Genomic DNA, 25,445 nt, shown 5'->3' on the forward strand with positions numbered 1-25,445 from the left:
AAATTCCCTAGTACTATATAATATATCCTTGTAGCTGATTTTATACCTAAAGGTTTGTGTCTTCATATTCAAAAGCAGAGACATTACTTTGCCAACAAAGGCTCGTCTAGTCAAGGCTATGGTTTTTCCTGTGGTCATGTATGGATGTGAGAGTTGGACTGTGAAGAAGGCTGAGCGCCGAAGAATTGATGCTTTTGAACTGTGGTGTTGGAGAAGACTCTTGAGAGTCCCTTGGACTGCAAGGAGATCCAACCAGTCCATTCTGAAGATCAGCCCTGGGATTTCTTTGCAAGGAATGATGCTAAAGCTGAAACTCCAGTACTTTGGCCACCTCATGAGAAGAGTTGATTCATTGGAAAAGACTCTAATGCTGGGAGGGATTGGGGGCAGGAGGAGAAGGGGATGACAGAGGACAAGATGGCTTGGATAGCATCACTGACTCGATGGACGTGAGTCTGAGTGAACTCCGGGAGTTGGTGATGGACAGGGAGGCCTGGCGTGCTGCGATTCATGGGGTCACAAAGAGTCGGACACGACTGAGCGACTGACCTGATCTGATCTGAACCCTTGATCTATCCCTATACTGCCCCTCCCCTCTTGTCTCTCTGCACTAATAACCACTCGTTTGTTCTCTGTATCTATGAAACATCCTTCTTCCATCTAGATATAGAGATCTCTATAGATTCAGAAAACTAAGATCCTGGCATCCGGTCCCATCACTTCATGGCAAATAAATGGGGAAACAGTGGAAACAGTGGCTGACTTTATTTCTTGGGCTCCAAAACACTGCAGATTATGACTGCAGCCATGAAATTAAAAGATGCTTACTCCTTGGAAGGAAAAGTTATGACCAAACTAGACAGCATATTAAAAAGCAGAGACATTACTTTGACAACAAAGGTCCATCTAGTCAAGGCTATGGTTTTTCCAGTAGTCACGTATGGATGTGAGAGTTGGACTATAAGCTGAGCACAGAAGAATTGATGCTTTTGAACTGTGGTGTTGGATAAGACTCGATTCCCTTGGATTGCAAGGAGATCCAACCAGTCCATCCTAAAAGAGATCAGTCCTGGGTGTTCATTGGAAGGACTGATGTTGAAGCTGAAACTCCAATACTTTGGCCACCTGATGCGAAGAGCTGACTCATTCTGGGAAAGATTGAGGGCAGAAGGAGAAGGGGATGACAAGAGGATGGGATGGCTGGAGATGGCATCACTGACTCAATGGACATGAGTTTGGGTAAACTCCAGGAGTTGGTGATGTACAGAGAGGCCCAGCGTGCTGCAGTTCACAGGGTCACAAAGAGTCGTTCACTACTGAGCGACTGAACTGAAACTGAAATAGATATCTATATCCATGACTCACCCTTCTTAAAAATTTGTGCAAATCTACTCTAAAATAGCTTCATGGTTGGTTTTAAAAGGTTTGTGTCCCCAAAACAGCTACAAGTGACATTCCTACAAGATGTCATCCGATGACTGAGCAGCAGGCCCCTGGTTCACACCGCAGTTTGAGAACAGAATATACTATGGGCTTGACCTCTCCACCCAACTTACATCATCTGTGTTACAAAACATAAAAGATAAATATTGGATCATGTGATTTGTTCCGGGTAGGTGTGTATGGACATGAAGGACAGAGCGGTTGAAACTTAATGTGAACAGAAATTTTTATTTTTAAATCATAATCCAATTCTAATCTTTTCCATTGATCAAATCTGAAAAAACTTAACATTTTAGCTGTATTACATTTATAAAAACATTCTTCCACATTACATTAGCACATTCCTCATGCTTTTATCCAGTGTTCAGAAATGTAATGAATCAAATCATGTTAATGTGTCACTTTTAATTACCTTCTTCAAATACGTATAGTCTAAAGTCTAAATTAAAAAACATTGATCTGCAGTAATCTCCAAAGGCTCTGCCAAATTATTCTAAGGTTAGTATAAGCTGATATTTTCCATCATACAAAGTTCACGGTAGGCAAACACGTTCACCCTTTTCTACTGAGCCAAGCTGGGCAAAGTTCTTCCTTAGAATTCTTCTTCTGCCTGTTTGCTGCGGGAGTGCTTGAGCTGCTGGAGCCGCTCGATGGTTTCCGAGATGGTGCGCTCTCCGTGCACCTTATTGTCTCTGGTACGGATATTGACGGTGCCGCTGGTTTTCTCTTTTTCACCAACAACTAAACCAAAACCCACAAAACTTTTGTTAGGTGAAAAGACTCCTACTGCATATTCAAACAGAAATCCACCCTGTAGCTTCTGATTCATTAAAATGTACAGGTGACCAAATCTACTCATGAAAAAACCAAACCCAACCCACCATTCTGCAATGACTAGAACTGCTGTGCTTATTACCAAGTCACTTAATCCAGCCAACTTATTAAAAAGTCACCAGACGAAAAGCAGGAGGTGAAGGGGAGAAGATTTTTAGACAAACCTTTCAAGATTACTTGAATCTTTCAAGTTTCCAAACCCAAAGGTTCCTTTGTTATATCAACAGAACAAACATACAGTTTGAGATCAGGAATGGAAAGACTACTGACGATCACAATTCCCTTAAGCCTACATCTCCAGGTTTAAAGTTTTCCTAAGTTTTGGCAGGCTGTCTTTGGTAAGTCTCCTTTCTTACCTAGGATGAAGTTATATTGTGCCAACTGTGCATTTCTGATCTTCTTGTTTAATGTACAGCCTGGATCCAGATCAATGTCCACCATGAATTTAGCATTGTGGAATTGTTGCCGTACCTATTTAAACATAGAGAATTCTTCAGATCTCAAGGAGAATTATATTTTGATCTTAAATAATTTTATTTAACAATTTGAACAATTACACAAACATTAAAAAGGAATGTTAATAAATATACTGAAGTATATATTATCGTGATGTGGAACTACAAAACGATATGTTGTTTGAGAGATAAACTATGAATTAAATAAACCACGTTAAATTTTCCATCTATCTGACAACCAATTACCATTCAATAAGACAGAATGATCTGAATGGGCCATTTTTATCTCACTAATAGGTTGTTATGCTTTAGTGATCATTAACCAATGAACCTCCTGGGATTTTGAAGTATACAAATTTCAGAAAGGTTCTTAGTTAGTTTATTACAGTGCCAGGATAAGACTACACTCTCAACTGTAACCTATTTTAAAGTATAAAGCACCAGTGCTTTTTTTCTTAACACGAGCCCTGTGCACATGTTAGTTGAGTTATTCTGCCACTGGGTAAGAAGCCTGGTAACTGCAGGCTATTTAACATCTCTGGTCTCTAGTCATTAAGGATTAATAGCAGTGTCCTCCCCCGACAACTCAGTATAATCAAAAATCCACCCCCTACATAATTTTACATGCCACTCCATCCCCACATGGAGAAAGTTAGTGTTATAGTTGAAAAGTGAGTTAACTAAAACTGACCTTTTTTCTACTGTGAAAATACATGCATATACAATAAAGTAAAATCCATTAACCATGGAAAGCATAACTGATTAAAACGACTGTGTGAGGTGATAGGAATACAGTATATCTTGAATAGTCTGCCTATCAGTTGGTTTTTTTTAATGTTCCTTTATTAAAAGGCAGTTGAGACTCGAGTGCAATTTATTCTGATCCAAACACAGGCTGGGTTTTTTTTTCGGCTGCACACTGTGGTCTGTGATCCTAGCGCCCCAACCAGGGACTGAACCCGTGCTCCCTTCAGTGGAAGCATGGAGGCTTAACCACTGGACTGCCAGGGAAATCCAACATGGTGGTTTTGATGTTACAATGTTATTCATTCATATATAGATTTCTTGTCTAGCCAATTTATTACTTTCAGCTTGCAATTATGAAACAATGCTTTTTATTAATAATTCAACTTTTCATAATTTGAGATTCCTTAGCATGGAATTGTTGCTGTATAACAGAATAGACTGTTCTACTCTTTAAGGTGTGAGGTATGAATGGATATTCATACATCTGTTAGTAAGGTGGCTTTTTGGTAGGAGAGCAAAGATTGCTGTCATACCATCAATTTGAAAAAAAGTTTCAAATTAAAGAAATGTGCTTTAGAAACAAACCAAAATTACTCTGAGTCAAAGAACAGTTTACACTACATTATGCATTTGAATTTATATGTCACACTACTTGCTAATATTAAAAACTAAAACATCAAGTGTATGTAAAACTTTCCAAATTAAGTCTACTCACCACAGAACCACATAAAAAAACATTAAAGAGGTAATATTATCTACTTAGGCTTACCAAGGACTGAAATGTAAACACTTCTCTATATCACAGCAGTTTGACTTACAAAGCATAGATATAATTTATGAGATCTGAAAAGCTGAACAACAGCTATTAAATTTAAAGACAGTCATACTTAAGGATTACCTTTTGGGCATATTCATCACATGTTGGTCCCACTGGAACTACCATTACCTGACGAGGGGACAGCCAGAAGGGCCTTTAGAAGAAATAAAAAAATATGTAATGTGAATTTGGGAACTTTCTTCAACAAGGATAGCACACTTCTTAGTCTACTATTCAGTACCTTTTCCTGAAACATGCAAGGACCACTTCCAAAAACCTGGCTTTTTTTCAATGTCCAATAAGGACTGAAGGATGATTCAGGAGCAGAAAAAAGGGAAAATCTGTAATTAAGACTTGTCTTGCTAAGCAGAGAGAGCAAAGCAACTAGAGAGCTGGGACCACGCCCCATAATTCAACACAGCAGCTAACAGAAAATACCATGCACCTACGGCTAGAGGGCTTAACACACCGACAAAGAAGAGCACTTAATGATTCAAGTTATTTTACCCCAAAGGTTATTTTATTCAAGTGTTACTGTATTATTCATTCTTCATGTAGGGACAGAGACTGTGCCTTCAGTTTATTCAAGATCCATTTTGCAGGACTCAACAAATAGAAACAGTTAGTAAGTGGTGATGGTACTTGGTAAAAGTGAGTGTGTTTTCCCTGCTTATAAAAAGGTGAGCCCATCTGCAGTTCTCCTTTCAGGGATTTCAGGCACCCAATCCCCACCGCTGCAGACTCAAGCCAGTGCTGCTCCTGGTCCCGCCTCCATTTTCAAGTTATTTTGCTACAATTAAGGGTGTAATTGCTACAGTTAGGCTGGAGTAAGCCCCAAATTGCTTCCCTCTTGGCTCAGCTGGTAAAGAATCCACCTGTAATGCGGGAAGATTCGATCCCTGGGTTGGGAAGATCCTGGAGAAGGGAAAGGCTAGCACTCCAGTATTCTGGCCTGGAGAATTCCATGGATTGTATAGTCCATGGGGTCACAAAGAGTCAGACGCAACTGAGCGACTTTCATTTCAAGCACCAAATTAGGCTGAATTTGGTGAGTACCAAATTCCACCCCAATTGTGGGCTGTTCCCCACCTACTACAGGTTTGGTAAAGCATCAGCTGAGGACCTCCCTATTCTCGAGATTGTGCAGAGAATACTGCCCATGTTTGTTTTGATTTTGTGAAATATAACTGAAAAGAAATTAGCTTATTTCATTTATACGTAGGACATCCCTAACTTAAAATGTCTGAACTAATCAAATTACAAAGAAAACTGAAGTGACTGCAATGTAATGACACAGGCTGTACAAAATGGGTGTTTCATAACCATTTCCTGTTTTCAACTGCCTTCCCAAAATGGGGCCCAGACAAAGGTGCTGAGAAAATAAAATGCAAGTAACGTGCTTATTATCTTGCTAGCAGAAACAAACGTTTCTAGAAATGAGACACAAAAATGTTAATTGGTTTGGACTCTGTACTTTCAATCCAAAAAAAAAAAAAAAACCCAAAAACTTGGCTTCTAAAGGGTCCAAAATGCTTATTTATTATGATCAGCAACACTGAACAAGGTACTGCTGAAAGCCTACTTTTGTTTACTCAAACAAAAAACAAAGTTTTATAAGTTCCCAAAGTTACTTAGAAAGCAATCAAAACAATAATCTTCTTACTGATGAATAACTCATTAGAAAGCATTTATATAACATTCGAACCAATCAACTGCTAAAAATAATTGCAAACATTCTTCTAGTTAAAAAACTTGGGTTTAGACTGTGATTCCTTACTTTTTAGTAAACACTTGTCATTAATTAGAAGTCACCAACTAGAATCATTCTCCCTTTCCATCATAGAACTAAACTGGACAGCAGACATTTCTGACAGTTAATTTACATCATCTGGACAAAAACACACGGAAATAATGATGCACATTACCATTTGCCCCCGTAGTTTTCAGTGAGGATAGCAATCATTCTTTCCACTGACCCCAAGATGGCTCTATGGATAATGACTGGCTTTTTCTTATCATCACCATCATGGCTAGAAAGAAAAAAAATTGTTTTCCTGTATTTTGTATATATGTTCCTTTATGTCCTTATGGAAGAATATTCAGAGCAGACACTTAGAAACTCACCTTACAAAAGTAAGATTAAATCTAATGGGCAACTGAAAATCCAACTGTATTGTTGCACACTGGTGGTACCGCCCAATAGCGTCTTTAATCTGGATGTCAATCTAAGATGCAAAGATTGGGTTCTATTAGGGGTGAATTTTTAAAAACCTTAAAGTAATCTCTTCTTCATCGGAACAGAAAAGACATATTATTCTCAATTAGACTTTGGTACTGACCTTTGGACCATAGAAAGCTCCATCTCCGGGATTTAATTCCCACTTTTCACCAAAGTCATTCAGACTGTTTTCAAGTTGCTAAGGATAAAACAAAATGATTTAAATTTTTGTTCAAATGCAACTTCTTCCATCCTAATTTGAGACTAAAAATATTCTAACTACTTTATGGGTTACTATTCTTTGCTTTACAATTTTGTCCACCTAGACATACTCATACACAAACCCCTTTAAAGATTACAGCTTGATGACTGAAAAAACACACTCAACCATGTCTAAAATACAAAATCACAGAGGAAAAAACTGGCTTACACAAGCCTAGAAACCATTTCCAATTTTCTTTCTCTTTTATCCATTTAAAGAAGCTTGGCTTTCTCACATTATGGCGCATGCCAATTTCACTCAAGTAATATTGAAGCACACTGAAAACCACCACTTACTTTCTCAGCTTGATTCCATACTTCAATATCTCCAAGGAATTTTTCTGGGCGAGTAGACAGGTTCAGTTTAAAAGAAAATCCAAATATGCTATATACTGTACGCAGAAAATCCAAACAACCTTTTATTTCATCCTCAATCTTGAAAAAAAAGAGGGGGGAACAGTGGTAATTTAATTTTCCTCAATCTTCTTGACATGTCTTTCCAAGTGTTTCACCCCAGAATCTCATACCTGCTCCATGGCACAGAATATATGCGCATCATCTTGCTGGAACCTTCGGACCCGAGTAAGTCCTGTGAGTGCTCCTGACAGCTCATTCCTATGAAGCACCCCAAAATCAGCAACTCGCAGAGGCAACTCTCGCCAGGATCTTGGCCGATGGTCAAACATGAGGCTAAAGAAGAGGGCAAAGAAAAATCCACTGACATTTAATTTCACAAGAACACAACTGCTTCTCTGATACTGCTAAGAAAGCCTGCCAAATACTGGATCTAGCTGTTCACACATCAAAAGTCTGGGCTTTTCTAAGCACTAGCATGAGTAAAGCAGCAAATAAATTATAATACAACCATCCATGACCAAGCTAGAATAAAAAATGTATTTCCATTAAGTCTGAAGTCTTATCCTTGTGCTCTTTGAGGATGGCCTTTAAGGCTCATATTGTAAAGAAAATCTTAGCTATAGAAACAGTGGAAATGAAAGTCTGTACTTAAGCTGTTGTGCTATGCAAGTCACTTCAACATGTCCAACTCTTTGCTACCCTATGGACGGTAGCCCACCAGCCTCTTCTGTCTGTGGAACAGGCAAGAATCCTGGAGTGGGTTGCCATTCTCTTCTCCAGGAGATCTTCCTAATCTGGGGGTTGAACCTGTGTCTCTTAGATCTACCTGCACTGGCAGGTGGGAGATCTTCCACTAGCGTCTCTTGGACTTTCTTACTGCTCCCCAAAGTGCTTTAGTTCCCCGTTAGTCTGAAAGTGCTTCAGAAACTTTGAAGAACCTGGGAAGACTAAGAATAAACTTGAACTTGGCTCCCTGACTTACAAGCCAGGGCCCACGTGGAGACTCCTCCGTTTCACGCCCTCTGCCCTCGAGGCCTGGTTGCTGGGACCGGTGCCAGGAGCTATGACGTGGCCACCTGCAGCCAGCCACAGCTCTCCCTGGTCTGCCCTATGCTGCTCCTCACCCAGCTTCCAAGGATACAAAGTGAACTGCCTCAAGGCAAGGAGGATTTTCCAAGGATGTCAATTCATCAGCAGGAGGTTCTGATGCATGTATCTTAAAAAAATAAATAAATAAAAGTCTCCCCTGTTCTGTATCCTGTCTGTTCACTGATGCTGCCCCAATGCCACTCTTGAATGTCTACAGATCTGAGGATCTAGCTGGGCACAGAAGACGTTACACCACTGCACTTACGATGCATTTAAATACTCTTCTGATTACATCATTGTTTTCTTTTTAAATACTTTCAAAGGAGGAAAAACCATCTAGGACTGATTGCTGAAAATCTATGAGAGAAACTCAAAGCTGCTGAATACCAGTGTCCCGGGCAGTTCATGGGTTTCAGAGCAAACAGCTCCTTTTCCACTTCAAAGGAGAACATGTTCTCGCTGTAGTGCTCCCAGTGGCCCGAGGTCACCCAGAGCCGGCTATTATAGATGTTCGGGGTGACCACCTCCTGGAATCCTCGTTTCCTGTATTCACTCTGTTAGGAAACAGACACAATGCATGTAGGGAATACATGCTTACACATCAGGTGCAAGGAACAATTTCACGAGCCATTGTCTACCATCTAGTAAAGTTCCAGATGCACATCTTAAAATCGCAAAGCTCTGCTGGGAGGGATTCACCCAAGAGGAAGCCCCTGACATGTACAAGAGGAGGGTACTCCAGCACAACTGGTCACACGGGAGAAAGGGAAATGACGTCAGTGCGCCCAGTAAGCACAGGGCACACTGTGGAAGTTAGACGATGGATTAATACTGAACAGGTGAAAATGAACTGGATGTGTACTTATCTGAAGTGAAAATCACAGGGCAGACTAATACACATCAAGGCTTCATGCATGTAACTTTGAAGCACACAAACACATAATTTAGATACGTATTTATACGGCAGATGTAAAAATAACATGCACAAAAAGGATCCATCCATGCTAACTTTAAAATAATATATAGTTTCTTCTAGGAAAGGAAGGAAGTAGATCAGAAAGGACTCTTAAAAGACAGTTCCTCCCCCCTTACCATGTATATATTACTCTGTTGTTTAGTTGCTAAGTAGTATGTGACTCTTTAACCCCACTGCCTATAGCCCGCCAGGCTGCTCTGTCCATGGGATTTCCTAGGCCAGAATACTGGAGTAGGTTGCCCTTTCCTTCTCCAGAGGATCTTCCTGACCCAGGAATCAAACCCATGTCTTCTGCATTGGCAGGAGGATTCTTTACCACTGAGCCACCAGGGAAGCCCATGTATTACTCTACCTCAATAAAAAACCTGAAGCAAATATAGCCCTATTTGGATATGTTTTAATTAGGAGATGAGTACAGAGATACTGGTGGTGTTATTCTCTATAAATATACGGTTGTCACAGTTTACAAAGAAAAAAGTAATGTAAAGATTAACTTGTTTTTCAAAGAAAATACAAATGAACGGTCAGAAAGCCACAGATCTCCCACATAAGGGGTTACGGGCCCCATTACAAGCTCACCAGCTTATCTCATGCATATATACCCAACTATATGGACTAGATCACATATTAGGAGGAAAGAATTTTTTATACATTTTATGAGACCTAATACATACATTTTCATTTATTCTTTAAAATGTTTCTTCTCAAACACAAGGTTATCTTTCCCTCTGGCAGACCTTATCTAATAAAATCAACTTATGTCTTAAATCTATAGAAGAAAAGAATGAATACAGCTTACCCTGATGAATTCAATAAGTGTGTTATAAATGTAGGCTCCCTTGGGCAGGAAAAAGCAACTCCCAGGGCTGAGTTCATGGAAGAAGTAGAGTTCTTGGTCCTGGGTATACAAAAGCAAAAGGAAGTTTATACATATATCATGCCCGGCACAGAGTGAACACACTTGTAGAAATGAATATTTTTTTACCAAACTTAACTTCCAGTTTAGAAAACATTCAGGGGTAGAGGAATAAAGAAAAGGACACCACAGAATCCACTGGCGATGCTCTGTGTCATCTTGGGCAACAAGCAGATAAACATTTCTGGGACTTAAGTTTCCATGTCTTTCAAGTAAGTCAGCGAGAACAGGGAATTTCAAAAGCATCTCCCAGCTCTACAAAATGCTGTTATACTTCTTTTACAGAAAAATGTAGGCCATTAACATGTGGTCTCAATAAAAAGAGTAGTTAAAATCAATTTCTGCACAGTACTGAACACACTCTAGAAAGATAATGTGGACAATGAGTAAGTAATTTACAGCTTTTCCAGGACAGTACAGTAAGTCCTTGAAAGCTACAGCACCTCTTCAGAATTAAATTCCCATTACCTGATACAATTATATTTCAAATGACAATCTGGTCTACACACATTGTTCTTTTTAAACATACCCTTCCAATTTTCCTATGATCTCGGTTTTTAGCCTCCTCTTGGAACTTCTCCCATTCTTTCAACATCTTAGGATCTGGAAAGGAAATGCCGTAAATTCTCTGTAGAGTCTCCATATCTGACTTGCCTTCCCAGTAGGTGGAAGAATTCTGAAAAAAGGGAATAACCATGAGATAATGTTCAAATTCTTAATATCTCATTTAAGAGTTACATGTTATTTCTCACAGTTACATTATGGGTCAAATTCGTATTTAGCCCTTATTTCAAGAAAAATGGCACAAAAAGCCAACATGTAGTATATAAGCATCTCCCAGTTGCTGAGGTCTGTCTAGAGTGGTTGTACTCATTCCACAGAACGAAGCTAGTTGCTTAATCCTCTCAAAATTGCCCCGTTCTCAATACCCACTGACATCACAACTCCACAAACAAAACTGACTTTAGAGGCACCTTTCTTTCACAAGAAGATTGGGCAAAAATGGAAAATCAACCAACCAACCAACAACAACAAAAATCTTACTGGCATGATTAGTTTGGTTAAAAAAGAACTTGGGTAATTACCACCTTAGACATAACAGAAGGCAAAAGCACGCACCCTCCAGTGAGTCGGTCTCAAAGCCTGACTGTGTGATTTTGTAAGTCCACCCAAAATCCACCACCATATGCTCTGGTGATGGGTGGTGAGTCTCTCAGTCACTGCTTGAGAGCATTTCAATTAAAAAAAAGAAAAAAGAAAAAGGCTAGTGACACACAGTGCCCACAGTCAGCAGACAGCCCAAGGAAAAAATCCACCCTTACATATGCAAGAGAAACATGGCTGAAAAGAGAAGGGAATGCAAGTTTAAATAAACATACATCTTTAGTGGACAAGTATGTCTATATAGAGCCCCCAAAGTTATACTGCTTACTTTGTGTATTTTCAAAGTCTTGATTTTGCCAGTGTGTCTGACATGAGGACCCCGGCAGAGATCTATCAAGGGGCCACATCTGAAGATTAAAAAAAAAAGGAATTTTAACAAAGACTTACAATGACATATACAATAGTAGTATTTAACGATACTTGATATTCTCACCTATAGATTGTGGTAGTTGGAGTATTCACTTTTTCATTCAAAATCCTGCATTTGAACTTGTTGTACTGAAAATAGAAAAAATTATTTTTAAAAAATAACCACTCTTTAATTTTTACTTTTAAATACTGTAGCTAAAATACAATTTGAAGTATGTCTAAGCATTCTATGACTATAAATGTCATACATGTTTTAAAAACATTTGTTAAATTTTTCTAAAGAACAGGATAGTCATGGACTTAGTACACTAAGCCCAATGTACCTTAAGTAACGTTAATGAGTGAAACAGAAGTGGAGGCCATGTTACAGTTCAGTTTACCTTAAACATTTCCAGTAAAGTTTCCTTCTTAACTTCTAATCTTTCGAAAGCTTGCTTTTCTTTAATGATTTTCTTACATAAAGTCTCCAAAGAAGAGAAATCATTGCTGGACACACCCCTGAAGAATAAAATAGAATTAATCTCTTTCTATCCCATTCTACTCACACCACAGCTTGGGGGAACATGTCTTCAGAATACTTCAAAGGTTTTAATATAGAAGATTAGACCCCGACATCATATATTAAGAATTTTAGACCCTTGCATCATATATTAAGAATTTTTAAACTAGACATTTTTTTTTATAAACTATTTCTATATTTTCAGTGACTTTGAGCTTGCTCTTCATGAAGGCCATTCCCACACATTCCACTAGGAAAGGAGAGGTTCAACCTTCATTTCATTTCCTGACATATGGTTTAGGTCTATGATCTAAATCACCTTCATTGATCTAGAACAGAGCTCTCAAGAAAGTCTTTACTACTTCATGAGTTACTACAACACTTCAAGTTTTCTCAGCAGGAATACTGGGTAACTGTGAAGCAATAAGCTTTATATCATTTCTCCTTTATTGACAAATCTTTAAAAATAAAGTATGAACCCAGAGTAATTCAGATTTTTTCTTTATCCAGTTACACAACTTACCCTTCTTCGAGGTACATGTCGTAATAGAATCCGTTTTCTATTGGTGGTCCATAACACAGACACCCACCATAGACTCTTTCCATGGCTTCACCCATTATGTGAGCACTTGAGTGCCAATACACCTGAAAATCCAAAGAAAAGTACGGTGGTCTGAGTCTGGGAGTACAAGCTGTAAATTAATTGCTTGTTTTGAAAGATATATAAAGTTTAGTATAGAGTAAATTTAAGACAAGAAGATCTAAATTTATAAATCTACAGATTGCAATGTGATTCTATTCAGAGCCAAAAGGATTTAAAAGGATTCTAATGACTAAATTGTATTTGTATCTTAGAAATTATCTGTTCAAACTAATTAAAATACAAATTAGCATCATTAATTAAATGGGATGGATTTTGTTCCCTGAAAACAACAGGTACCCACCACATGACTGTCTTATTAACTGCAGTGGCCCAGGGTCTTTTGAGTCAACCCCACGGGCTATGCTCTGGCTTTTACTTGGCTATGGAACATCATTTACGAGTTATACCTACTTTTTTTCTTATTGTGTTTAGTTGCTCAGTCGTGTCCAACTCTTTGTGACCCCATGGACTATAGCTCACCAGGCTCCTCTGTCCATGGGGATTACCCAGGCAAGAATACCAGAGTGGGTTGCCATGCCCTCCTCTCTAGATGTTCCTGACCCAGGGATCCAACCCAGGTCTCCCACACTCCAGGTGGATTTTTTACCATCTGAGCTACCATGGAAGCCCCTTTTTCTTATTGGCCTCAAACAACACACAACTAGAGCCTATAATACAATTTAAAACCAAGAACAAACATATGGACCTTGAAATCAAAATAAAAAGTAATAAGTAAATTTAAATTATCATAAAAAACTTAAGGACTCCAGAGTACATTTGGAAACCGTCGATGCATCTAAGCAAATCACTGTCACTAAAACAAAATATTTTATTTTTTCTTATATGGTATTCCACCCTGGAGAAATAAGGGGGAAACTCTGCTGTCAAATGCAGACTGATTTTTATAGTGCTTTCAGCATTTTAAAGTAAGAAAGATATGAAAATCAATTGTCCAAAAGGAACAGAAATTTGAATCATTTCAAATTTAATAAATAGATACATCTTGATTAAGTGTTGACAAATAGTGTAGTTAACAATTTTTACTTGCTTAATCAATTTCTAATAAAATTCCGAGCACTTTTCCCTCAGTGAAGTATCTTGAGTAAGAATAAATTTGTATTAAGTGCACTTCTGCACGTCTTAATTTTATAAAACAAGCACTTTTACTCTGTTTCCTACATGAAAGACAAAATCAAGACTTCAAATATGACAATGAGACATCAACCAACTTTAGCCACTTGCTGGCTTAAATAATAAGCTGGAAAAGACTGTGAATCTGAATAAAAACTTACTGCTTGAGCTTCCTCATCCTCAAACTTGAGCAGCTCCAAGGTGCAATCTTCCTCCAGAGGACGGTCTAGGTCCCAGACGGCTTTATTCACCTTAGCAATGACAGTGTTGTCGGCCAGGCCTTGACTGAAAATATATACACACATGTATAAAAACATAAGATTCTATAAAAAAGAATCTTCTGCAGCACAACAGTTGATGTGAGAACTGAAATAAGAAAACATTATATACAGGCATATCTCGTCTTTTATTACACCCTGTAGATATATATACACACACACACATATATATATTTGTGTGTGTGTGTGTGTGTGGTAACCCTGCATCAAGCCTGTCGGCACCATTTTCAGAACAGCATTTGCTTACTTTGTGCCTCTGTGTCACATTTTCTTAATTCTCACAATATTTCAAACTTTTTCATTATTACGATACTTGTTGCTATGGTGATCTATGATCTTTGGTGTTAGTATCAAGATTTGCTGCAGGTTCAGATGATGGTTGGCATTTTTTAGTAATATAGTATTTTTAAATTAGGGCATATACTGTTTTTTCAGACCAAACTATTGGACACTTAATACATTACAGTATAATGCAAACAACCTGTATATGTACTGTGAAACCAAAAAATTCACGTAATTTGCTTTCCTGTGATGGTCTGGAACTGAACCTGTATTGTCTTTGAGATTTGACTGTGTATTATTATGGTGATGTACATTTAACTTTGTGAAATAAAATTAAAAAGCAACAAAATTCAAGATAGTCCCTAAGAATATAACTAGAAGATTCTGAAAATTCCAAACACTATTATTTGACATCTAATGCTTCTTGTTTAAGCAAACATGGCAACTGCAATAACTTCCAGTAGTTTACATTTTAATTTCTTCAAAATTAGTTTTCCATAAAACCAGGCTATTTAGACTCCAAAGGAAAAAAAAAAGGTGGGGGGAGATAGGCTGGTTCTAAATAACTTCTCTGCTTTTCTTCTGCTTGAAATCTGTAACAGATCTTTCCTTTGAGAGGCGACGCTAATCTCAGAATTCTGCAAATGCCTAAGATGATATTATTTACAACATACATGTGAAATAAAATGCTATCTAATAAAACATTTTATAATACGGATAAAAACGTCACCTAAATACACAGTACGAAGTACAAGTTATGAGGTGTCAGACCACACCAGGTACAGAAGTCACAGGAGTTCTGAGGAAGTAAAAGCAGCACAGATCAGAGGGGCCTGGACAGGCTTTCAACATAAGTAACCCGACAGTCCAGTGGTTAAGAATCCGCCTTCCTTCCAAAGCAAGGGACCCGCATTTGATCCCTGGTCAGGGAATGAAGATCCCACCTGTTCCGGGCAACTGAGCCCTCACACCACAACTGCTGAGCCTGCATGCTCTAGAGCTGGGGTACCACAAATAGAAGCCCACACATCGCAGTGAAGAGCCCACGCGCCATACCGAAAGATCCACATGCTGGAACGAAGATCCATCATGCCAGAACAAAGACCCGATGCAGCCAAAAACAAACAAATATTAAAAAAAAATAAAGTACCCAGGGGCTGAAGGATCAGAAGATTTGGACAAGAAGCAAAGGAGAGGAGTTGGCACTCCAAGTGTGAGAACAGGCATGGATGCAAGCAGAGATATGTTAGGAAAGGTACAGGAAGCTGTGTGGCTCAAGCAGGATTGAGTATGGTTAGTCAGATTACAGATGCAAACGTGCAGCTGGAGAAACAACAGTCTATAATACTCTAACCTGACAAAAGCAGGCAACACCCTACACCATGAAGCCCTCACACTGAGTCTTAAGTCTACCACCAGCAGGCTTGGGCTAGCTGAACTTGCTGTGGGAGCTGGTTCACTCCTTGTTCTGTTTGAGGGTTTACAGCCTGTTTATATATCCTTCCCCGCTGAAGCATCAGAACTGAAGAACAAATGAAAACACATTCCTATCCCATCTTCAGTGTTCCCACTGAATTTCCCATGTATTGTATCCAATGTTTCCTTTCTTCCTGAGATCAAAAGGATCGAATAAAAAAAAAAAATGTGTACATTCACAAAAGATACATGGAATTGTCAGAGGGAAGCATATTTTATCATACTTGTGTAAAACAGTTGTCAAAAGATTCAAGTACTGATGAAAGGTGATTAATATTCTCTGTATTCTTTGGGAAGAAAATAAGTTTCATCTTAGGATCTAAAAGGTACTCTGAGATGCTAACAATTTTGAAAATGTAGATTACACATGAATAATACTGGATCATTTCAATTTTTCAAAGAAGGGGTAAAATAATCTACAAAGTAAGATTTGGAAAAAACTTCAAAGAAAAACATTCTGAAGCAAACGGAGCAGCCCCCCTCCCTTTTTTCCTTTCATATATTTACTACAAATCACCTGAACCTTTAAATAGCCTGTTATTCATGCTATACATTTTCACAGAACAAGAGGTTATTCTGGACTTTTGTAAAAATGTCATAAACACTCTCACTTTCATATCACTAACTTAATTCTAGGCCTAGAGTTCACAAGTGTCTTTCATGATTCAACTTAAAATTTTGATGTTTCTCCCAAAATATTTTCCGACTAGTTAGCCGCAATGGAAGCATTAATTCAAAAAAAAAACGGAAAATTATTTTCCAATTGGCCCCTTGATAAAGTACAACATAATCTGAAGAATGTTGTAGTATGTAGAGAACGAGTTCCTGGACTGACAGGAGCCTGGATTTTAACACGGACACAGCTACAATCTCATTGCACAAGAATGGAGAAATCTCTTAAACAACCAACGTGTAAAATTCTCTCTCAAATGAAAGGCTGAACTGATACTTAAAAAAGTCTGTCCATATATCCAGTTATATATGACCTCACATGGAAACTTGCTTAATATTCTTACCACCTTTGGAGTAAAGTAGAAGTACTTTAAGTAGAAATACTTGTCGAATTAATAGCCTTCCCTTTGTAAGAAGGCCAGGGCATACTGAACACATGGCTCATGGGCCTACCTGCTCCTACTCCCACCAGCTGCATAGTGGGCTTGCCAAGAACCAGCTGTGTGTGACGGCTCCCAAATTTGTTTGTGCACTTGTTATTGTATCTCTTAGGTTCAACAATATGATAGTGATGATAATCATTTCTGACAATTCATATGATGATTTCAGTGGTTTCAGCTCAATATGTAAACATTATAAGTAAACAGAAACAGGTAAATAATACAACAAGGGAACTACAGTTTCTGTGAAAACCAAGTTGAATGTTTGAGAAGGCTTGATACAGGCAAGTCACTTAAAAAAAATTGTCAAGTCAGGGGTGGATGAAACAACTACACACAAATCTGGAAGGACTTTGCACTCATATGGCTTCTCAAGTGTGTTAAAATAATGTAAAAGTTTAATTAGCACTCCACCCACCCCCAACCTTGGCTTTATAGTCATATTAGTCATTTTTTTATGACCGTAGTTTGCCAATACCTGGTAGAAAATCTATGTGTTGATTTACGCCTTTCCAACTTTATCGTTTTTTGATAAACTTACCAGCTATTCATCCCTATCATATCACATTAAGAAAGCATTTCCTTTATTACAAAGTATGCATATAATTCTCACTTACCTGAAATAACTTTAACCCAGCCCAACAGAAGTTTGAACATTAGATTTACAAAAATAATACACTTTTTCTTGTGTCATGTTAGTTTTTTAACTTTCCCATTTGAGATGAGCTGCTTTCAATTTTAATTTTAAAACTGAGAATTTTAGTCAAAATAGATGAAGCAGTCTCTACTTGCTTATGTGACATTTTATGATCAAAGTAGAAGAAATATATGAGGATATGCAATCCACTCCAGTATTCTTGCCTGGAGAATCCCATGGACAGAGGAGCCTGGTGGGCTACAGTCCATAGGGTCACACAGAATCGGACACTACTGAAGCGACTTAGCATGCATGCATGAAGAAGAAATATACAATCTTTTGGAAAATAAGACCAAAGTCTTCAAGATATTCACTTTGAATTTTGACCACAAAGCTCTAAACTGTTTTTATTTTTTAAAAAACCCGAATAAAGTAAATTAAACAATAAAAGCATTGAACAGGAACATAACTGTTATGAGGATAAAACCTGGCAAGATAAAAAAAAAAAGAAGTTTAGTTACAAACAACAAATGGTCAAGACAGATATAGCTCATACCTAATTCCACAAGCAATTTGATATGGTGTAGTTTTCCAGGATTCTGCATCTACCTGTTTACCATCAGGCAGGGTGACTTTAATGGGCTTACTATCTTTTTCTGCCTTTTCTGCCAGAATGGAATCATGTTCTGCTTTTAGCTTATTGTACATCTCAAGACGGGTGTTAATATATTCGGGCCAAGGATTCAACTGCAAGATAACAAATAAATAGTCAGTAAATACTCGCAGTCCTTTTCATATAGAAAAGCAAAAGAAATAATAATAAAAAGATTTATCTTATGTGAAGTAGTACTTCATTTTTTCCCCTCTTACAAAATTTCCTTCTCATTTCAATCATATTTTTTTCTTGGCTTTTAATTTTTTTTTTTTTTAATGGAAGAGTCTTGATCTCTTTATAACTCCCTCCTACCACAGTCCTTCCCTTTCTTTAGTCATTCAGGTGCTCTTCGGGGGCTTTTCATTAAATCATCACAGGGGTCCATAATCCTTGATAGGAAAGCACCAATAAATTAACTGAAAACTCAGAGCCCATCATTCTATTAATACAATCCTGCTCACATTACCTGGTCCCACCTACTGAGAAGCATCAGTACGGTCCTACCCACCCACATAACCCTCTCCATCTTACTACCGTTTATCTCCACATCCATTCAGCACTTCCTGATCAGAAGCACTTAGTGTTAAACTTAACTTATTCACCACTCATGGAGCAGATACTCTCTGTACCTGGCCCTACAGAGGACAATAAGATCTACCCGCTGCCCTCAGAAGGGAAACCAGACAAGTACATAAATGATGGGAGTATGGAGGAGGAGGAAAGGTCTTGGATACCTCATTGTACACTTTTTTTCCAGACAGATCACTTAACATACATATTCAATCACATCACACACACAATTCTTGATTCAGAAAAGTCCTCTAATTATATCCCTTCTTTCCTATTTCCAGGCTAATTCTCAAACTTTAACAGAACAGTATGTACTACTCATATTGAATGTATAAAAAAGAAATTAGGGAACATAATGCATTTTCTTACAAATTCTGAAATTCAGTCAACAATTCCCCCCACACTTACAGTGGGATACAATGGACAAAACATAACAGAAATGGTTATGCAGGGCTCTAAGCAACACTTAATGGTGCTTGATCACCTACAAACTTACCTTTCAGTAAGTGGAAGTGCTCTAAGTTTATCAATTATAAAAAAGAGCTCTTAAATCACTTTACTGTGCTATAGGATACTTCTTAAGAGCCTATTCCTTTGTTCTTCTGTCTTTTGGTCGTTTTCTAAAGAGTCTCTAATAAAACAGTTGCAATGACAAAAGCAAAAAATGAAGCCTAGTTCACAGCAGTTCAACTTCAAAAACAAAGTAGGAAGACGAGTCTCACCGCCTCCTACGGCACCCAGGAACGAGGTGGATTCTGGGATGACTCCTGAGGTGCCAGTTCCTTCCAGCATCTGCCTGGTGAACTGAAAGCATTTTCGCTACACGTGTGAGGCCTCAAGGAGATTTGCCCTGCTTAAAACCAGTCCCTGGTGGCAGGTCCAGGTGGAAACAGTGTGAATGGGGTGAAGGAATGGGGCTTTCTTTGGTTTCCCTTGTACTCAGTATAAGCTCAAACACCAAAGTCTCTCAATGTCTCATTGAATGAAATGGTCAGAGGGCTAGCACCCAATCTGGCAACTGAGTAATTATCACAGTCCTCTTTTTGGCAACGTTTGTTCTCTGTTTTTCATATCTAATCCCACAGATTATCTTACAATCATACTTCAGCTATTTTTCTTTTTCAATAACAAGTAACCGCCAGTCTTTCTTTCCCTCTTAAGACTTTCCTGGCTCTTCTCCGTGATTTTTTCATCTTGTGCCATCTTAAAATTCCATGAAAACCATAAGACTCTCACATAGGACAAGTCTAAGACAGCTCCCTGCCCTGTCAATCTTTGATGAGACAGCCCTGAAAACATTTACCTCTGCTCGACCTCCATCCCCTGATCCTTCTTTATTCTTCTTCTTGCTTCCTTCCTTTTGTTTCTCTTCACCAGCACCTACCTAAAGAAGCAAAAAAGATATGAAGGGTCTTTATTTTCATCTAATTTGACACCGATCCAAGCTGCCCCTAGGAAAGTTTTGAGGATGTTATTTTAGCATATGTTTTTTTAAAAAGTGGAAATCTGATTTTGAAAGAGGAAATTTCACCACTGTCAAAGATAAGTTCAGTTCAGTTCAGTTCAGTCGCTCAGTTGTGTCCGACTCTGCAACCCCATGAATCGCAGCACACCAGGCCTCCCTGTCTATCACCACCTCCCTGAGTTCACTCAAACTCATGTCCATCGAGACGGTGATACCATCCAGCCATCTCATCCTCTGTCGTCCCCTTCTCCTCCTGCCCCCAATCCCTCCCAGCATCAGGGCCTTTTCCAATAAGTCAACTCTTAGCATGAGGTGGCCAAAGTACTGGAGTTTCAGCTTTAGCATCAGTCCTTCCAATGAACACCCAGGACTGATCTCCTTTAGGATGGACTGGCTGGACCTCCTTGCAGTCCAAGGGACTCTCAAGAGTCTTCTCCAACACCACAATTCAAAAGCATCAATTCTTCAGCACTCAGCTTTCTTCACAGTCCAACTCTCACATCTATACATGACTACTGGAAAAACCATAGCCTTGACTAGACGGACCTTTGTTGGCAAAGTAATGTCTTTGCTGTTTAATATGCTATCTAGGTTGGTCATAACTTTCCTTCCAAGTAGTAAGCGTCTTTTAATTTCATGGCTGCAGTCACCATCTGCAGTGATTTTGGAGCCCAGAAAAATAAAGTCTGACACTGTTTCCACTGTTTCCCCATCTATTTCCCATGAAGTGATGGGACCAGATGCCATGATCTTCGTTTTCTGAATGTTGAGCTTTAAGCCAACTTTTCCACTCTCCATTTTCACTTTCATCAAGAGGCTTTTTAGTTCCTCTTCACCCTTTCTGCCATAAGGGTGGTGTCATCTGTGGACTTCTTAGAATTCAGTTCAATGCCAGGAAGTCACAGAAAGTTTTAAAGCAGTAAGTCTTGTGCAAGACACCAACAGCAAGAACTAGTCTTAACCAGTGGTTCTCACTCAGAAGCAGTGACCCGTTCAGTGAACATTTGGCAATGTCTGGAAACCTTTTAGCTTGTCACAACTGGGGAGTACAATTGGCATAGACTGGGTAGAGGCCAGGGATAGTGCTAAGCATCCAACAAGGCACAGGACAGCTTCCCACAACAAAGAATTATCCAGTTTGTAGTGTCAAGAGCATTGAGGTTGAGAAACCCCAAACCACATTAAGGGATACTACAGGGAACGGCTACCCACTCTAGTGTTCTTGCCTGAAGAGTCCCATGAACAGAGGAGCCTGGTGGGCTATACAGTCCATGTGATTGCAAAGACTTGGGCACGACTAGCGACTAACAGTCGGACACGACTGAGCGACTTCACTTTCATGCATTGGAGAAGGAAATGGCAACCCACTCCAGTGTTCTTGCCTGGAGAATCCCAGGGACGGGGGAGCCTGGTAGGCTGCTGGCTATGGGGTCGCACAGAATCGAACACAACTGAACCGACTTAGCAGCAGCAGCAGCAACTAACAGTACTACACTACTACAAAGAGTATCGTCTCAGAAATAAACGACTTACCTCCCTGTCACTGCTCAGACAGAAACATCTTAAAGCAAACACCGCATGAAAGTTTTACCATCTACAGAGATCCTCCACAATCACCTCGGATTCTCACAGAAACACTGTGAGATGGCTATCATTATTCCATTTTATACATGATTAAATTAGAAAAAATTAGATAATTTTTCTATATTCAGAAAATCTTTAAGTGGTAGGAAGAAAAGACACCCACCCAGAAGCTGACAGTGGTCAACTCTAAGGGAGGAAGTGATGTTCAGCAGTGAAAGAGCAGAACTGGGGATGGGGGCGGGGTGGGGGGGCACAACACTTTAGTTTTGTAAATGTTTTTGACCTTTGAACTTTTTAAAAACAGTTCAAGATAAATTCCTACACCATAAAATGCACCCACAAAAAAAAAATGCACAATTCAATGGTTTTTCAGTGTATTTACAGTTGCCCAACTATCACCACAATCAATTTCATTATCCCCAAAGAAAATCCTGTACACATTAGCAGTTATTCCCTCGTCCCCCATCTCCCCAGCACTTGGCAACAACTAATATTTCTGTTTCTATAGCCGTGCCTATTCTGGCCATTGCATACAAATGGAATCATACGATAAAGTTATTTGTGACTGGCTTCTTTAAGCCAGTATACGATTTCAAGATGTATCAGTACTGCACTCCTTTTTCTGTCAAATAACATTTCATTATTTACCCATTTATCACTTGTGGACATTTTGATTGTTCTTTTCAATTTCATAAAACTTATGACTTGCATCACTTAAAACACAAAACAAATTGTAAAAATATTACTCCCAATTTCCTTCTGAGCTAACACTTCCCCTACTCTGGGATTCAGGACTTAATGAACTTTTAAGGTTCATCTACAGCCGACAGCTGACCAATGAATACACCTTAAGTCCATTCCAGTCAAGAAAAGTACTGACAGGATTCTAAGATTAATATTATATTAATCTTATATTAATTAATATTATATTAATTATAACATGGTAGTGAATATTACATAATATATATTATATATAATAATATATACTACATATAATATATAATATACTGACTCTTTGTGACCCCGTGGACTGTAGCCCACCAGGCTCCTCCGTCCATGGGATTCTCCAAACAAGAATACTGGAGTGGGTTGCCATTTCCTTCACCAGGGGATCTTCCCCACCCAGGGATCGAACCCGGGTCTCCTGCATTGCAGGCAGATGCTTTACCCTCTGAGCCACCAGGGAAGCCCAATATATAATAATAGGATACAACAGTGAACATCAATATTATTAATAACTAGCCAAGTATTCAGGTAAAAAGATGGATACAAAATTAACTGCAGGTCTATCTATGAAAATTGAAAATGGAAAGAGAAGGAAACAATTCTGTTTTTCGGATTAAATGTTTTTGGTCATATGGATTCTGCTAAATGAAACCAGTAACGATAAAGGAGAGAACTAACATCAAGGTTTTTTCTGTGTTCTAAAACACCTCTCCATTTGACAAATGAGGCTAGTGGCTAAAAAGAGTAAGTAACTTTCCATTTGCATACAGCTAGTAAACAGGGTCGGAGAAGGCAATGGCACCCCACTCCAGTACTTTTGCCTGGAAAATCCCATGGGTGGAGGAGCCTGGTGGTCTGCAGTCCATGGGGTCGCTAGAGTCGGACACTACTGAGCAACTTCACTTTCACTTTTCACTTTCCTGCATTGGAGAAGGAAATGGCAACCCACTCCAGTGTTCTTGCCTGGAGAATCCCAGGGACGGGGGAGCCTGGTGGGCTTCCGTCTATGGGGTCGCACAGAGTCGGACACGACTGAAGCGACTTAGCAGCAGCAGCAGCAGCAGTAGTAAACAGGGTTTCCCTTGTGGCCCAGACGGTAAAGAAACCGTCCGCAATGTGGAAGCCTTGGGTTCGATCTCTGGGTGGGGAAGATCCCCTAGAGGAGGGCAAGGCAACCCATTCCAGTATTCTTGCCTGGAGAAATCCATGGACAGAGAAGCCTGGTGGGCTACAGTCCATAGGGTCGCAAAGAGTCGGACACGACTGAGCGACTAAGCACAGCACAGTGAACAGCAGAGCCGCGATACTAAAATGGGTCTCTCTGGAACCCTGAGGTCCACTTCACCTTTCCAGTAACAACTGGAAACGTGACGGGGCAGCCGTTCTTTATTTCCAACGAAAACAGAACAAAGATGGGCAAGTGTATATACTATATATTTACGTAAAAGCGATCTGAACTTTCAACCCAAAAGTTGGTCCACAGAACAGGATTGGGAAGATGTTCCCAAGCATAGTATGCCACTAAAGCGAAAAGTTCAGGCGTAAAATGATGAACGTTTGTCAATGTGATAAGGCAAGCCTCTAGCATCGGGCAGGGGATTGTGTAACTTCTCTAGAGTTTGTCAGATGGGGTGGTCTCCACCGTTTATTATACACTTGGGCAGATATCGGTGACTTGGTTTTCCCTTTCTTAAACTGGGTCTTTTACCCGTACGTGATTTTACAATTAAATGAGGCTCCGCAACATTCTTCCCGACTACAGTGAGCCAAAGACGCTAGTATAGAAGCCCAAAGCTCTAGATTCTAATTCTGTCTCGGCTTCTAATTAGTTGTGTGGCTCTGAGCAAGACACTCAGCGTCCTCATCTACAAAAAGAGGATGGACTCAGAGATGGTCTGCAAGGCCCCGACCTGCTTTATGAATCTGCGATTCCTCTCCAAAGGGGACCCTGACTCGTCCGAGAGTTCCATCGCGCCCCCAGCCCCAGGGTTCCTCCACCCCTCCCTCTCCCCATGTTGGGCAACACGGGTACAAGAGCGCCAGCGTTGCCTCCGGGCTCCACTCAGCCCACTCACCGGCTTCTCCTCGTCTCCCATTTTCGCTGAAGGGCTACTGGCCTGCTCCTCGGACATCCGCAAACCACCAAGAGAAAACTAAAGCCCAGATCGACGGCCAGGAGGAAAGGACAGCAGTCGCCTAAAAGTGGGCAGTGGCGACTGGGAGCACTGCGCTTGCGCCACGTGGTCCACAGCTGATGCAATCTGAAAGCGCCCAAACTCCGCCTCCTAACCTGATGGGAGAGCAGGCAGCTAATCGACAACGCGGAATAGCGGGCCCTTCTCGGAAATCAGGAAGCGGCGGGGCGGGGAGGAAACTACAGAACCTGCACTCACTCCTGGCGGGTTATAGGGTCATCTCCGGAGCCCAGAAGTCCGCAATGCGCGTGCGCCTTCTTCCGGGCTGACTCCGCCTATTACTCCAGGGCCCTTTCGGCCGCCGTAGCGAGCAAGACGCGCTAAGTCTGAGCTTCCGGAAAATTTCGGGTTATCTGTTCCTGGCCCGCTGTCAGATACTGGGGTAGAGGCCAGAGTTCTTTGCTGCTTTGGCGCTACCTGACCTGGCGTGACTGCTGAGTTCTGCGGACTTTTCCCAGCTCTCAAGTCTATGGCGGTGAACCGAGCGAGGCCCTTCTTCTTGCAATCCGGAGTTCCCAAGACCTAAGCCTTGTTGATTAGGGGACG

The 25,445-nt window shown here is 39.9% G+C and overlaps 1 protein-coding gene across 2 annotated transcripts; it reads right to left on the bottom strand.

The window, feature by feature from the left end:
- Window positions 1–1,651: 1,651 nt before the first annotated feature.
- Window positions 1,652–25,090, bottom strand: TARS1 (threonyl-tRNA synthetase 1). Of its 2 annotated transcripts, XM_070774787.1 has the most exons (20): window positions 24,780–25,090; window positions 20,233–20,313; window positions 18,261–18,451; window positions 15,660–15,752; window positions 14,081–14,204; window positions 12,669–12,790; window positions 12,027–12,144; window positions 11,711–11,775; window positions 11,546–11,624; window positions 10,643–10,789; window positions 9,997–10,095; window positions 8,609–8,775; window positions 7,303–7,465; window positions 7,073–7,210; window positions 6,636–6,713; window positions 6,421–6,521; window positions 6,222–6,326; window positions 4,378–4,450; window positions 2,634–2,748; window positions 1,652–2,184 (listed from the first exon to the last, which is right to left on the bottom strand). In XM_070774787.1, the coding sequence occupies exons 1-20, from the start codon at window positions 24,834–24,836 to the stop codon at window positions 2,036–2,038; spliced, it is 2,265 nt and encodes a 754-aa protein (XP_070630888.1). In that variant the 5' UTR covers window positions 24,837–25,090; the 3' UTR covers window positions 1,652–2,035. The 2 variants fall into 2 exon arrangements, with proteins under 2 accessions (XP_070630888.1, XP_019838520.2); XM_019982961.2 differs by lacking the exon at window positions 15,660–15,752 and having other exon boundaries at window positions 24,780–25,086.
- Window positions 25,091–25,445: the final 355 nt, after the last annotated feature.

Source organism: Bos indicus, chromosome 20, assembly GCF_029378745.1.
Source record: "Bos indicus isolate NIAB-ARS_2022 breed Sahiwal x Tharparkar chromosome 20, NIAB-ARS_B.indTharparkar_mat_pri_1.0, whole genome shotgun sequence".
NCBI classification, from domain to species: Eukaryota; Metazoa; Chordata; class Mammalia; order Artiodactyla; family Bovidae; genus Bos; species Bos indicus.

Excerpts from the sequence above, each read along its gene's own strand:
- TARS1 (XM_070774787.1), bottom strand. The coding sequence starts at position 24,836 with ATGTCCGAGGAGCAGGCCAGTAGCCCTTCAGCGAAAATGGGAGACGAG. Across the intron at positions 10,790-11,545 it reads AGACTTTGAAAATACACAAA|AATTCTTCCACCTACTGGGA; the intron begins GTAAGCAGTATA and ends CCCTTTTTTCAG. Across the intron at positions 6,714-7,072 it reads TATGGAATCAAGCTGAGAAA|CAACTTGAAAACAGTCTGAA; the intron begins GTAAGTGGTGGT and ends TTTTATCCTTAG.